Below are 14340 nucleotides of genomic sequence, written 5' to 3'. Positions count from 1 at the left end.
TTGGGCCCACAGAACTGAGGCTCACTGGATATTTTCTCTTCTTCTGACCATTCTCTGTAAACCCTGGAGACGGTTGTGTGTGGAAATCCCAGTAGATCATCAGTTTGTGAAATACTCAGACCAGCCCGTCTGGAACAAACAACCATGTTGGTCTAATTAATAATTAAACATTAATAATTAAACATTATTAATTAGATTAAGTCAAAATCCAGTTTGTTTGCATTTAGTTGAGTAACAACTTGAACACAAGATACTTCCAGGACTAGTTTTACTGAACTTTCACTTTTACTTGAGTAATAACTTTATGAAGCTTCTTTAGTCACATTTTGTTTTCCTTTACCACTGTGAGAAACTTCACTGAATGAGGAACAAACATGTTTTAACCAACAATACTCCAAAGTGAGACCTCCTGTTTACACACCAGCTTTGTTGTTTTTACGTTATTTTCTGTCTGGTTGGAAATCTGGAGACCAATTAAAGTCACAACAAACAAATATTTCACACTGTTCTAACAAACATTCATCAGTTATTGAAAGTATTAGTTTCATACTTTGGATGTTCAAATGATCTGAATAATAAAAGTGTTTTTTAGTCTGTTAGTGATTTTAGCTTGAATGATTTATTTCAGTGTTTCAAATGGCAGAATTTGTATTATTGTCTGTCTGATTACATAATTTTTAAATATTAAACAGCTGTTCAAATCTATGGCCAGCCAGTTCAACATTTAATCAAAAGCCGCGCCTATCTGTTATTCCTAGTTAAGATAACAATAACATAAATTCAACTAATCAAAATAATTTTCTTACTATTCAAACTTTAAACAAAAATATTAATTAATACTATATCTTAGGATACTTATAGCTGCAATTGCACTAGTAAAAAATACATTTGAAATTTCTGAAAATTCATAAAAGTCTCAGGTCGCATTTTAATATTTAATATCTATTCCAGATGTTTATAAATCAAATTGTTCCAGAACATCCAGAGCTGCTTTCTTTCTACATAAAATGAACATTTCAGGGATTTTAAATGTAATTTTTCCTCTGATCCAAACCTGAGTGTTCAGATGAAGAGGAGCATCAGCAGAATGAAGAATAAAAATATTATCCGACGTTTTAAACCAGTGAAGATGGAAACGGTTTTAATTTCTAACATGTGGATCTACAGCTGACCAACGTTTCACTATGCAGCAGAAAATGCTTTATCTACACTTTTCTAGCTAAAAACAGCCCATGAGAACTGTTTTTAAATGATCACAAGTTACCATTTCTGTTATTTTTATTTTTTTAAAGAAAGCCTGTGGAAAGCTTCAGTTCTTAAACAATCAGAACCAGAACCAGATTTTTCCTTTTCTGGTTGACGCCCTCCGGTTGTTCTGAGGATCTTTGACTCATACAAAAAGCATGCTCAGTATTTGACCATGAAAAATTATTTATTAATATAAGTTTGTAAGATTTCACTTTGTAAAATGGAAGTGATTAAAATTTCTTAGAGAACTTTTCTGGAATCTCGTGAAAAATAACATTATTAATCATCAGAAAGTCAATTTGATGAGCTGGAATTTAAATTTCACTGCTAATGTTATTTTGATGAGAAACAATTATATTATTTGCAAATATAATTAGTCTCTGAACATATTTTATGTTAAAATGGCGTCGCTATGAAATATCACTAGATATCCCAGAAAAATTAGGTGTTTCCTGAATGTACCTTATTAATTGTAATTAATGTATTTTTATATGTTTAAACTGTGAATGGATATTATAACAATCTTATTTTTGTCCAAAACTAAACTAGTGATATCTGGAATAGTATTTTGATTTCATTTGACCAATGAGTTTCTCCTCATGAGATCTCAGGTTCAGTTAAATAAAATAATTTTTACATAAAAAATGTATTTGTGGAAACACAAAACACCTGAAAGGAAAAAATAACGTCATATTTATATGAACAATAGCATTTAAAATAACCAAACTCTTCACATATTTGTGGTGTCCAGTCTGGATAATAAATGCTAAAACGTCTTGCCATAATTTTTTCCCCATTTTTCTCCAGATTGTTTACGGACTGGGAGAAATTTTCCTCAGCTTTCCTGGATTTCCTTTTGGTTCTGCTTGTAAGTAGATCCTGTTTCTGTTTCTTTCCACGGCTGATGAATCGTTTTTATTTGACGGGTCAGAGTTTTGTTTGGCCTCAGTGGGTCAGTTTGCTGGAGTTGGTGACGCCGATGGGCTGAATCAGGTCAAAGGTCATGTTGTTTACAGTTTCTCCTGCCAGTTTGAATCTTTGAATGTTGTGGATTTTCTTGAAGCTGTTGTATTTTTCCAGTGAACGTTACATTCTGGGTTCATTACTGTTATTGTGGTGCAGATTGTTCTGATTGGGAGGTGAGTGTGTTGACAGAGTTTCTGTTCTTTGTTTTTAATTGTAAAGTTTGGAGCTGAAAATGTGAAATAAAAGCTGGTTTTTAGTTCTTCACTGTCTGAATATTTCCAGGTTGGATAGTTTTCTGTTTCTGGTTCTCTGACCTCAGTTGTTGAGCAACAAGTCAAATCTAGAAGATCTGATAAACTGAGAGCCTGACAGCCATTAACACAGACATATATATACACATATATATATTTGGAAATTATTTAATATCCATTTTCTGATGAATCTGGGCTAAAATGACATTTTAATTATTTTTTTAATAGGATTTTTATTTTTAAATTTAGGAGTTATATCCCTCAGGATACATCGATGCATAAAAAGTGACACTTTTGGTCAAACTTTCCTTTAACAGGAAGAAACTTCCAGCAGAACCAGAACCTGACTCGGTACCAGAGCCCATCTGCCACCAACATTAGAAACTCTGCACCAAAATACCCTGAATACAGATATAATCAACGATAAATTAAAATAATCCACATTTCAGGGTAAAATAAAGATTAATCAATATTTTATTAGAATATCTATAAATTTAATGACTCAAAGTAAAAGAAAATCTGAGGATATTTCATGATTTGTTATCTAAGCTGTTTAAATTGTATTTATATATTTTTTTAAAATGTAAATTAAATCACTCGTACAGAACAACGTTTTACAAAATCAAGTCCTCTCACATCAGCATGTATTCAAAAAATAACTCCTACCTCACAGTGTAAGTCTTTTCCCATGCAGTCTGCCATTTTAGTTTAGTACCAAATTTAGTTTTTCAATCTTTTCATCCACATATTTCTTTACAAGTGGAAACAAAGTAAAGTATTACAATAATAAGCTACAGTTATGCTGTAATCTGTCTCTGTAACAATGTTGATAAAGAAAATATGTTTTTGATTTTAACATTTTTAGTTTGTCTCCAGATTTAACATCCAAACAAAAATAAAAAATCAATATGAAGTAATAAAGTCTGGAATTAAACAATTTTAACTTTAAAATCAAAGCATCAAATGAAACTTCGGAGATTATAACATGATTCATTCTCTTCTCATCATGTGTCAAAAATAAATCTGATTTCTGGTTTTTAGTTCTTCTTTTCGACATTTCAAGGCCGTTTCCCTTTAATCAGAAACTTGTTATTTCACAGCCAAACCAATTCGCTGGATTTTTAAAAGTAAACCCAGAAACCAGATTTAGTTCTCAAAGCAGTTCTTTACTGTAACAAACATTTCCAAAAACCCACAGAAAGACATTTAAACTCTTCTGAAACAGCCCATGTTCCCACGTAATAATTGCATAAATATTACTTTGGTTTAGTCTTTCTGATTAGCTGCAAGTGGAAATGTGCAAAAAGATAAATAGATCAGAAAGTAACAGACTGATAAAAATAATAACTTCATCTGCTGCTGCAGAAATAAACACCTGAGAAAATGAGGAAGCTGAAGTTTCACTGGTGACGTTCAGAAGAACATCTGAAATATTTAGATTTCCCAAAACATGTTGAGCAACAGTTGCTGCTACAATTAAAAGTTTTTAATTGTTCAAGAAATCTAATAGGATGTTATTAAGGAATACAGACTCATTTCATCTCCAGCTGATGCTGAGTTTGTGGGTTTTTCTCCTCTGCTCTCGTCTTTGTGTTTCCTGGTTTGAGCTGCAGAGAAAAACTCTCAGATCCTCTGACATGCAGAGATCCAGGAAGAGGAAGAGGATGTTTTCAGTGAGTGTCAAACTGCTGCTGGTCTCATTGGATCCAGCTGCAGAATGGAGGGAACATCTGTCCTCAGGCTGCTGGGTGAGTCCATCTGCTGGATGTTGGTGTGGAAATGTTGAGAGACGATCACTGCTGCTTCCCACAGCAGAAGCTGATTAAAGCTCCAACTAACCTGAGACTCATTTCTCTGCAGCTCTGATCTCTCTGCTGAGCCGCTCAACAAACCAAGGTTACAACCTGATTCTGTTAACTCTAGATCTAGATTTGATCCTGTGGAACTAATGAAAGGATGAATGTTTTATTATTTCAGTTCGTCTGACTGTGAGTCCCAGCAGATCTCAGTTCTTTAGAGGAGAATCAGTGACTCTGATCTGTGAGGATGAAAACAGACCTGATGGATGGACTGTGAGGAGAAACACAAGCAGAGAAACCAGGACTGAGTGTAAAGGATGGGGAACACCAGCTGGTTCTACCTGTAACATGGACTACCTCCTCCCAGGTGATACTGGTCTGTACTGGTGTGAGTCCATCAATGGATCCTCCAGCAGCAGCAGCAGCATCCAGCTCTCTGTCTCTGGTAAGATCAGACTGTGGAGTTAGTGTTGCTGAAGCTGTGTGGAAATGGATGAAATGCTGTAGTTTGTCTCTGTGTTGAGGTGGATCAGTGATCCTGCAGAGTCCTGTCCTCCCTGTGATGGAGGGAGATGACGTCACTCTGAGCTGCAGAGCAAAGAATTCAACCCACAACCTCCCAGCTGCTTTCTATAAAGATGGCTCCTTCATTGGTGATGAAACTACTGGAAACAAGATTCTCAACTCAGTGAAGAAATCTGATGAAGGCCTCTATAAATGTGATGTCAAAGGTCATGGAGAGTCTCCATCCAGCAGGATCTCTGTCAAAGGTCAGGAACTTTGTATTTTATGTATGTATTTTATTCATACACAATAATTAGTATCACTTGTTTCTTCCAGTGATGTTCTTGGTACTAAATTTAAAATAGTTTTTGATCAACGTCTCAAATATTCTAAAAACAATCAGCTGCTTTCGCTGCTTTGCTTCATCAAACCTGTGGTTCGTCTCTCAGCTCTGATGTGTGATGTCACTATGAACTGCTGCTCCGTCAATTATTCTCTTAGGGCCTTAGTACACTCAATCATCCTCATGTTTGTGCTGCTCACACCCTCCTGCTACACATCGCACTGTGAGCAGCATCTTCACTGGTGTGATTGACAGCACTAAGACCTTAGTTGTGGCTTTGCTGGGTTGTTTTTGACCGGAAGTGGCAGCATTAGCATAGGCAGGAGGTGGATTAGCTTCATTTTTCACAGATTTTCTGTCTCATGTTATTCTGTCACAACATGGTGACGTTTCTACCTGCAGGAAAACATCCAACCACCTTCTCCCTCCACAGCAGGCTGGTCTGCCACCTGCTGGTGGTTTGTCCGTACTTCATCTCCACCCTCCTCATGCTGTCTTTATTTCGCCAGAGAACCAAAGGTAACACTTTAAAAAACTCACTGAAAATCAAACAGTCAGTTCATCAATTAATTAATTAATTTTCTGTTTTCTTATAAATAATTTCTCTAAATTCAGCAAACGACCCACCTGTGTCAGAGGAAATGACCTCATCCTTCCGTGCTGGGCAGGGATTGGACGATGTGTATGAAAACGTCATCAGTGATGTGACCACACAGCATCACTTCTGACATAAAATGGTTTCCAAACATTCAGCAGAAATGTGAAAAAACTGCTTTACAAAACTTCAACCATTTTATGCTGTAAAAAATCTCTAAATAAAATAATTTACCAAAAATCAAACGGGGCTGCATTTTCTGAATTAAAATCACAAGTAAACACACCAACATCTGTTTCTTAAGAAAAAGTAAAGACACTTGATGCACTTATTTATTTATAAGAAATTATTTTAAAACTGTTGTTTTCTTTGCTTTTTTATATTGAGAAATCAAAAATCCACTCAGTTTATCTAACAGAGCACTAAGCTGCAGGCAGAATTAAGATATCTGGCCTTTTTACCTTTACATTAAAAAATACAAAGTATTTTATTAACTCATTCATATTTTACATAAAACGTGGTTATCTTTTTTGTGTGTTTCATTTTATTGATAATCCAAAAACACATTTTCAGTTTAGATTCCTAAAGATTTCTTCCGCTTTTGGTCACTAAAAATTATTTTACCGCGTGAAACCGAGTCAGAACCAGCAGGGGGCGACAGCGCGCCGTAAAAGCGTCAAGCTGCAGTTACGCTTGGCCAGAAGAAGCAGCTTCAGTAAACACCGCGGACAGTGGATGACATTCCCCTGAAACAGTGAACCATACCGGGCTCAGAGATGAAGGAGGACCCGGTGGAGAGTCCAGTTGAGCCGAACAAAGCGGACTTTCTGCGGGGGTTTGTCACCGAGAGACTCGCCGCGGTGTCCCGGGAGATCCTGGCCGCGGTAGAGACGGTGGTATCCGGATATGAGGAGGAGGCCTCGGGCTTCCGTCTGGAGATCCGCCGGCAGAGGAAGCAGCTGGAGCTGCTTCGGAACCAGCAGCTTTCTGTCGGGACAAATGGTTCGTGTTTTTAATTCATTCATAGTTAAATCTAACAGAGCACTGAGCTGCATGCAGAACTCCGTTAAATACATAAAGTTTTTAAGCTTTTTCTTCAACATTTTACGTTTTGATACAAATAGGAATAAAACTAAGTATTATTTTAAAACACTACATAATTTTCTTTGATTCGGCTCTTTTGTAATGCTAATAAATGAAACATTTACCTTATTTCTTAAATAATTTGATGTATTTCCAGATTTGCCATCCAGCAGAAGTGATGGATCAGCTGAGGAAGAGGAGGGTGATGATTGTCTGAAGAGTCGGACCCAAACTGCTTCATCAAGGTTCCTGCTGCTGATCTGATTCAGTAGATGATCTGTTACACACTGACTGGTTTGAATAATGTCCATTAACGTGGTACTGCTGTTGCTCACCTTTCAGCTCTTCATCGCCTCAGTCTGATGGAAGGAGGCCTGGCAGACCTCAGATCAGTGAAGCACAGAGCGCCATACACCTCAGCGTCCGCGTCCTGAAGGACTCCAACATCAGCATCCTGTCCAAAAACGGTACCTTAACCCACTGACTTGTTTATTTCTCCCAGAAAAAAAACATCCATTTTAATTCAATTCGTTTTCATTTTTCTTCATTTCTTGTAAATCTGTCAGATTTTTTTCATGAAGTGTCTGGATTCATGCTGATGTAAACGTAGCAGTGACTTTATTCTGTCTGTCCGTGTTTCTCTGCTTCCAGTCGTGAAGAAATGTCCTCTGGTGTCCCTGAAGTGTCCTCCAGGCCTGCAGGAGTTGGACTTTCTGAGCCTGCTCAGGTCCGCTGTCCCCCAGCTGGCTGCAGACGACAAACCTTTTCACATCTTAACGTCGGATAAGAGGCGCAGACTTCAGCGTCTGACTCTGACGACGGTGACGCCTGAGGAGATCGTCAGAAACGTCAAACCCACACGGCTTAGAAAACTTACAATCTACATTAGACTGGAGGTAAAACAGAACTTCTGGCTCTTGGCTCGTTTTGTTGCTCAGCAGCTTTTAGTTTTCAGGTTCTGATGGTTTTTTGTCTTTTCCAGACAAAGAAGGAAACTCAGGAAGAAATTCCTTCTCTTCAGATGGAGAAAAGTTCTGCCATGTTGGTCTGTGAGGAAACTCAACAACCAAAGGAGATGAGGTAGAACGCCCACAGGGTCAATAAAGTTATAGCTTTTATTCATTTGATTATGCATCAATAATTTATAAAACAACAATTTGGGCGAATAAGTTATATTTTATTGTAATTTTTTATTGATTTAAAAGGCATAATTCTGTAAAACTTTTGTTTTTGGACTGAATACTTTAGGATTAATGAATAAATAAAGCAGACTATCAACATATCTACAGAAATCTTTAATAAAACAAAAAATTAATTCTTTTTCTTGGTTTAATTGGTTTTCTTGGAAGGACATCATCACAACATCATCATAGGGAAACAGGAGATGACGGTCTTATGATGTCAGTGTCAGGTGACGACTCTGTGGCGCCCCCTGCTGCTCAGATGGACAGAGATGCAGCAGGTGGGAATGAAGGAGAGACGAACAGAAGCGACAGCAGCTGGAAACCAGATGTAAGTGATGGACAGGAAAAGAAAGACTCCGAGCTCATTAATGAGACAGAAGAAGTCAATCCGTCTAATGACGTTTGGACAGAAACTGGTTTATTCTGTAAAGTCTGCAAAGCTGCCCAGAAATCTGAGGTTGCTCTCATTAAACACGCCTGGAGACACATGGAGGAAGCAGGAAGTGTTTGTGGAGTCTGTGGAGAGTCTTTTCTCAGCGTCCTCAGTCTGAATGAGCACCTCAAGGTCCATTCAGGACAGCAACCTGTCCAACCTGAGGTTAGCTCGTTTACGTCTGGGTTGCCTCTGGAGAACAACCATAAACTCCGTCACGAATGCTCCACCTGCCACAAGCTGTTTGAGGTGGAGGCGCAGCTAAAGGCTCATCACAGGACGCACAGGAAGTGTAAAACGTACCTCTGTGGTGTCTGCGGCAAATTCCTGAGCAGCAACAGATCTTTGTCCCGCCACAAGATGACTCACTCTGGAGAAAGACCCCACAGATGCCAGATCTGTGAGAGGGGCTTCAAACTGGCCACCACTCTGAAGCAACACGAGAAGATTCACATGAACAGAGAGAGACCGTACCTCTGCGACGTCTGCTGCAAGATGTTCCTGACCAGCAAGCAGCTCGTCATCCACATGAGGACGCACACCAACGAGAAGCCATACCGCTGCGACCGCTGCGGGAAGGGCTTCACCACCAGGGGGCCGCTGACCATACACATGCGGGTTCACACCGGGGAGACACCGTACCGCTGTCCTCACTGCGGCTGGTCCTTTAAACGGAAGACTCACCTGGACGACCACGTGGCGATCCACACGGGAGCCAAACCGTACGTCTGTGGGATCTGTGGGAAAACATGTGCCAGGAGAACTTACCTCACCGTCCACATGAGGACGCACAACGGAGAGAGACCGTACAAGTGTTCCCTGTGCGAGAAGGCCTTCACTCAGAGCCACTGCCTGAAGACGCACATGAAGAGCCACAAGGCTGCGCAGGCAGCATCGTAGCCACTTTAATGTGACTCTTCAGTTATTTATTATTATGACTCTTAAACTGTTTCTGGCTTTGAAAGCTGAAATATCTCCAATAAAATTGAGCAGGAAGTTTTTGTCTCTTGGGTTTTTCTTCCTCATCATAAACAGTTCTTGGCAATAAAGTAATTTTAATAATTTATAGAGAAACAAGAAATATTAATGATAAAGATTTTAAATCCAGTAAAACAGACCATTGATGTGGCGTCACATGTATGGTCTTTATAATGAGCCGTTGTCCTTTAATAAAATGAGGCAGCTCTTTATTTAAATATTCTCACAGAATGCAGAAGAAATTGGAAACTTTGAAATCGATGTACAATTTTCTGGTTTATTTCTTTCCTTAACCAGCTACACTAATAGGATTTGTACATCAATATGTTTTACCTGATAAAATGTCTTCATTAATCACTAAACTCCTCTAACTATGAGAATTCACTGTTCAATAAATTGATCTGTCATATTCTTGTTTATTGAGAGAAAATGGTTTTTCTCTTCCAACACTTTCAAACAGTGCAGTGTTTTGAACATTAGCATGATTAGCATGCTAACTGATGTAGCATGTTTAGCATGCTAACTGATGTAGCATGTTTAGCATGGTAACTGATGTAGCATGTTTAGCATGCTAACTGAAGTCTGTAGAGTGAAGTGAAGCTCTTGTGTCTTTTGTTTTTGGCATTTCTCTGGTCAAACTCATGTGTGTAACTTCAGTTATGAAAGAAAGATTTTAATTTTATTTGGGAAGTTAAAAGTGAAAAAAAAACAGTGCAAATGTTATCAAATCACCTTACGGTTCACAAAGACGAACAAATTAACAAACTTGAGAAAAGTACTTTATTACTGTGTGTTTGTGACAAACAAATATGAGACAATTTCATTTATTGGAGGCAAACAAATTTTCCTCATTAATGTATTAATCTGAGATCAGGCAGAGAAAAACAATAACTACGAGTTTTAATAGCATCCCAAGAATTAGCACTTTTTAATTCCAACTATAAATGTACAATAGTTTAAAATATCATGTTATATATAATAAAGAACACACTGTACACGTTTAAAATAGCACACACAATATTGAATATTCTTCCAGAGATTGATAAATTTCAGGTATTCAAAGTTCAGTCACGAATAATTTGAGGTGTCATTGATGCATCAGTTGATTTTGTCTGTGTATTAAAACAAACATCTTTCAGACCTTAAATGATCTGAGAAGAACCAGGTTTGTATTCAAATTCAGCTCCAGAGATCAGAACACCTGCAGCGGCTGTTTCACCTGGAGCTGATGCTTTTTAATGAATGTCCACATTCATTTGGTCTTCAACACTATTAATAATCAGTGCCATCACATTGTAGCTTTACGACAAAATAAAACAATGTGTAACTTTAAATCTTTAGGACAAACATCTGGGTGCCAAAAAATGTAACTCATTTAATGCAACAGGAAAACAACGTTGTTCCAGCACAAAAACCTTTTATGAAAAACTTGTTTGTTTTTTTTTAATTTTAGAAACAAAACCAGTGAATGGAAATGCAGAAGGTCTCAGGTTATTCTGACGTCTACAGTTTGACGCGACTGTGTTTCTTCATCCAGACTATCACTGACTATAACTCACCACAATCCAAACTACTTGTTCCCACTTCTCAATGAAGCCTCAGCTTTGTTTTCTCCAAAGCTTCACTATTTAAACTAGTTGATTTAAAGTCACTGCATGCTAAGAGTTCAAAATGTGCTGTCTGTTGCACCGACCAAACTTTTTTATATATATAAGACTTTGTGGAAAAACTAAGACCTCATTCTGCCTCATTGCTGTTTGCAGCATCGGAGTCTTCCTGCCCGCTGCAGAAACATCAGAGGTAAAATAAAATCAGACTGCTGGGAAGCTCAAACCAAATGTCAAACAGAAACATACCACACTCTGCACTTCTCTTCTGCTGAGTTGACATGAACAGGATGTTGCTCACTGAGTTTGCCACCAGCCTGAGCAGGAGAACAATTGTTATGGCTGTAATAGCGTAGAAAGCTCTTCTCTTTGATTGGTCGATGTGATTTTTTCCGCTTCCCCCGGTTCAGGGCGCAGAGAACTGGAATGGTGCAAAACGACACGATAACCACATGCTCTCCAAAACTGTAAATGCTGGTGATGAGATTGAGCTTATGGCTGCCCAGACTGAACTCAACCAGATTCAGGAGGCTCAGCAGCCAAGCAGATCCTCCTCATCCTCACTCCAGCTGCTCGTCTCAGGTTCAGGCAGGTCACAGGTGATGTAGCGCTCCACACAGGTCAGGAGCTGAAGCAGAGATTGTCCCAGAATGAAGACCGGCCGGATGCAGAGCCCAGTCACCATCATCGGTACAGACTGTTATAGCTGAAAAAAACACAGCACCGAAAACCCAACGAACAAATTCAGCTGCAGGACGATGGAGTGGAGGAGGAAATGGTTGGAGCTGCTGGAGGCAGGAGAGCGTTGCTGCTGCTGTCAGCTGCCTGCAGGCCAGGAAGAGGAGGAAGTTCATGATGCACAAAACAGAGAAAATGTAGAAGTTGGCCGATGACTTGAAGCAGTTCATCATCAGCAGGTGGAGAGAACAGGTGAGTATTTGGCATGAAGTCGGCAAGAGAATAATTACTCAACATTTTATTTTATAGGTATGGGAAAACCTTGAGAGGAAAAGGAGATGCAAAAAACTGAAAAAAGGACAGAATTTTCCTTTGAATGGGACAATTTTCAAATTCTTGCACCACTTCAGGTTAAAAGTATTAAAGGAAGAATGTTAGAAAACCTCCAGACCTGAAACCAAGGGAGATACATGTGAGACAACCTGTCCATCCTACATTAGATCCTGCCATCGTTTATTATCTAAACATTGAGATACTCCAACTCCTCCAGTTGAGGCAAAGACCAACTCTTTGTTCACCATTGTTCCTGTTAAAATGGCCTCAGAGTTGGGAACCAACTTGTTTTGCTCTTGAACTCAGATTTCAAGTCATCATCATAGAAATCATAAGAAATGACAATAAATATTTAAAATGATGTTAAATGTCACTCAGGTAGGACAAAGTCTCTCTGCCTTCGGTTTGTTGCTCATCTCTGGATGAAGGTTTGAACTAGGACTTTTATTCCTGAGTGTTTGTGTAAATGTTGCTGCTGACTTTGCATAATTCAAGAATTTATGAGACATTTTATGGAACACTGCAAAAGGCAAATTTATTCTTTAAATGTTTGTTTTCTACTGGCAAGCAAAGCGATAAAACTATTTGAATATTATTTCAGTCACATCATGGTGGAAATGTTGCCTTAAAACAAGGAGACAGTGGCTCAAATTTCATCTTTCTGCAGAATCTGCATGTTCTGCCATCCAGGAAAGGATCTAACTGTTAAACAGTAAATATCACCCAGTTAAATATAAAGACATAACAAACTCACCAGCTCTGACCACAGAAATAACATTGGTTAATAAGCATAAATAATAAATATTCAATTCCTCTTTACTGCAACGCCAATAAAATCCTGTTGCTTTACAAGACAGAAACTTTCAGATAGTCAGTGAACATCAGGCTCTAATTGTGTTTAAGCATAAAAAACTTTCCTACATTCAGGATTTATAGACTTTAACCTTATCAGTATATTTTTTCTTTGCTACTGCTAAATAAACGTCTTGTTTTTAATATACTTCATGCATTATTCGCACAGCACAGCATGTTTTTGTCTGCTCTGTACAGAAACAGCAGTGGAACCGCCAAACTGCTGGGCAAACTGAACCAAACTACACAGGAAGCAACCAAACACCAATCACTATAGCTCATCAGAGGTGAAACTTTTAGAGCAAAGCAAACAAAGTATCCAAAGAACAACATCCACAGTACTCCTATTATAGTCATTATGGTTCTGAAAGCCTTTTTCTTTGAGCGGTCCACTCCGTCTCCACACACGTCCCCTGGCCTCGGACGGACCAGAACCCGGAGAACTGAGAAGCTGCAGAAGGAAACCACGGCAAAACTGAGGCTTGACAAGGAGAAAAGTTGGACAAAGGGGATTCCAGGGAAGTACAGGACAACCAGCGCGCCCCAGCCAAGAGCGAAAACCCAGACCAGTCCAACGCAAACATTTCTGATGGTGACTCCGATTGTGTTTTTCAGCTTTAGGTAGGTAATCGGGTGGAGAACAGCCAGGTAGCGCTCCACACAGGTCAGCACATGGAACAGAATCTCCCCAACCATTGTCAGTGATAAAATAGAGAAACCGACTACTGAGAGGCTTGGAACAGGATATCCCAACAGAAAGAAGACCAGGCCTGGCGCTTCGGTCAGCTACATGACGGCCATGTGATAGGTGATGACATCATAGTGGCTGACGGGCTGCTGCTGCCGCTGCCACCACCTCCGGTGACCCAAGAACAGGACCCACACGGCAAAAGGGACGATGACGACGGCTCTGGTGATGAAGAAGGCTGTGGCGGAAATGGAAACATGGGATGCCTGGCAGTACTGGGATTGGAGTTGATCCGAAGTGTTAGACGGGTCGGTCCAGTTAAACATCATGTCAACAGTCTGTGGAAGACAAATCCTGCAGAGCAGAACACAGCAGTGGTGAAGGAGCTGGTCCCACTGAAACCATCAGAACCCAAGAGATGCTGGTTCAATGATGGTCAAAAACACCCAATTTTAGCCAATTAACTCGTCTTAACTGGCTAAAATTAACATTAGTTGATGTCACTGAATAAATATTTTGTGTTCGATTTGTAATGATTGAAATGCCAATTTATTATTGGGCGAAAGTTTATTACGTTTTAAATTAATATATTGACATGAATCAATATTGATTCCTTATAAAGGAATTTTAATTTCTTTATATTGAATTAAAATTCAATATAAAATCAACAAAATGTAGATGTTGAATCTACATTGATATAATATCAGTTATGGTTGAAAACGTTGATGCAACATGGAAGTCACCGACCATTTTCCACAGAATTTAAATGTCAGGCTTCAACATGAATTCAATATTTCT

The 14340-nt window shown here is 38.9% G+C and overlaps 2 protein-coding genes across 5 annotated transcripts; both read left to right on the top strand.

Moving 5' to 3' along the window:
- Positions 1-1999: 1999 nt before the first annotated feature.
- On the top strand, positions 2000-5951 carry LOC114157643 (vascular cell adhesion protein 1-like). 4 transcript variants are annotated; one of them, XM_028038774.1, is made up of 7 exons: positions 2000-2116; positions 4109-4213; positions 4326-4361; positions 4443-4709; positions 4789-5034; positions 5514-5630; positions 5727-5951. In XM_028038774.1, exons 2-7 carry the CDS (start codon positions 4183-4185, stop codon positions 5837-5839), a joined length of 810 nt encoding a protein of 269 aa, XP_027894575.1. In that variant the 5' UTR covers positions 2000-2116; positions 4109-4182; the 3' UTR covers positions 5840-5951. The 4 variants fall into 4 exon arrangements, with proteins under 4 accessions (XP_027894575.1, XP_027894576.1, XP_027894577.1 ...); XM_028038775.1 differs by having other exon boundaries at positions 2025-2116; positions 4079-4213; XM_028038776.1 differs by having other exon boundaries at positions 2032-2116; positions 4073-4213.
- Positions 5952-6056: 105 nt separating this feature from the next.
- LOC114157608 (zinc finger protein 2-like) lies at positions 6057-9402 on the top strand. Its single transcript, XM_028038711.1, has 6 exons — positions 6057-6708; positions 6947-7034; positions 7132-7256; positions 7441-7685; positions 7772-7869; positions 8139-9402. The coding sequence occupies exons 1-6, from the start codon at positions 6483-6485 to the stop codon at positions 9304-9306; spliced, it is 1950 nt and encodes a 649-aa protein (XP_027894512.1). The 5' UTR covers positions 6057-6482; the 3' UTR covers positions 9307-9402.
- Positions 9403-14340: the final 4938 nt, after the last annotated feature.

The sequence above is a fragment of the Xiphophorus couchianus genome, chromosome 14 (genome assembly GCF_001444195.1).
Source record: "Xiphophorus couchianus chromosome 14, X_couchianus-1.0, whole genome shotgun sequence".
Lineage (NCBI taxonomy): Eukaryota > Metazoa > Chordata > Actinopteri > Cyprinodontiformes > Poeciliidae > Xiphophorus > Xiphophorus couchianus.
This window is presented reverse-complemented; position numbering and strand designations above follow the sequence as displayed.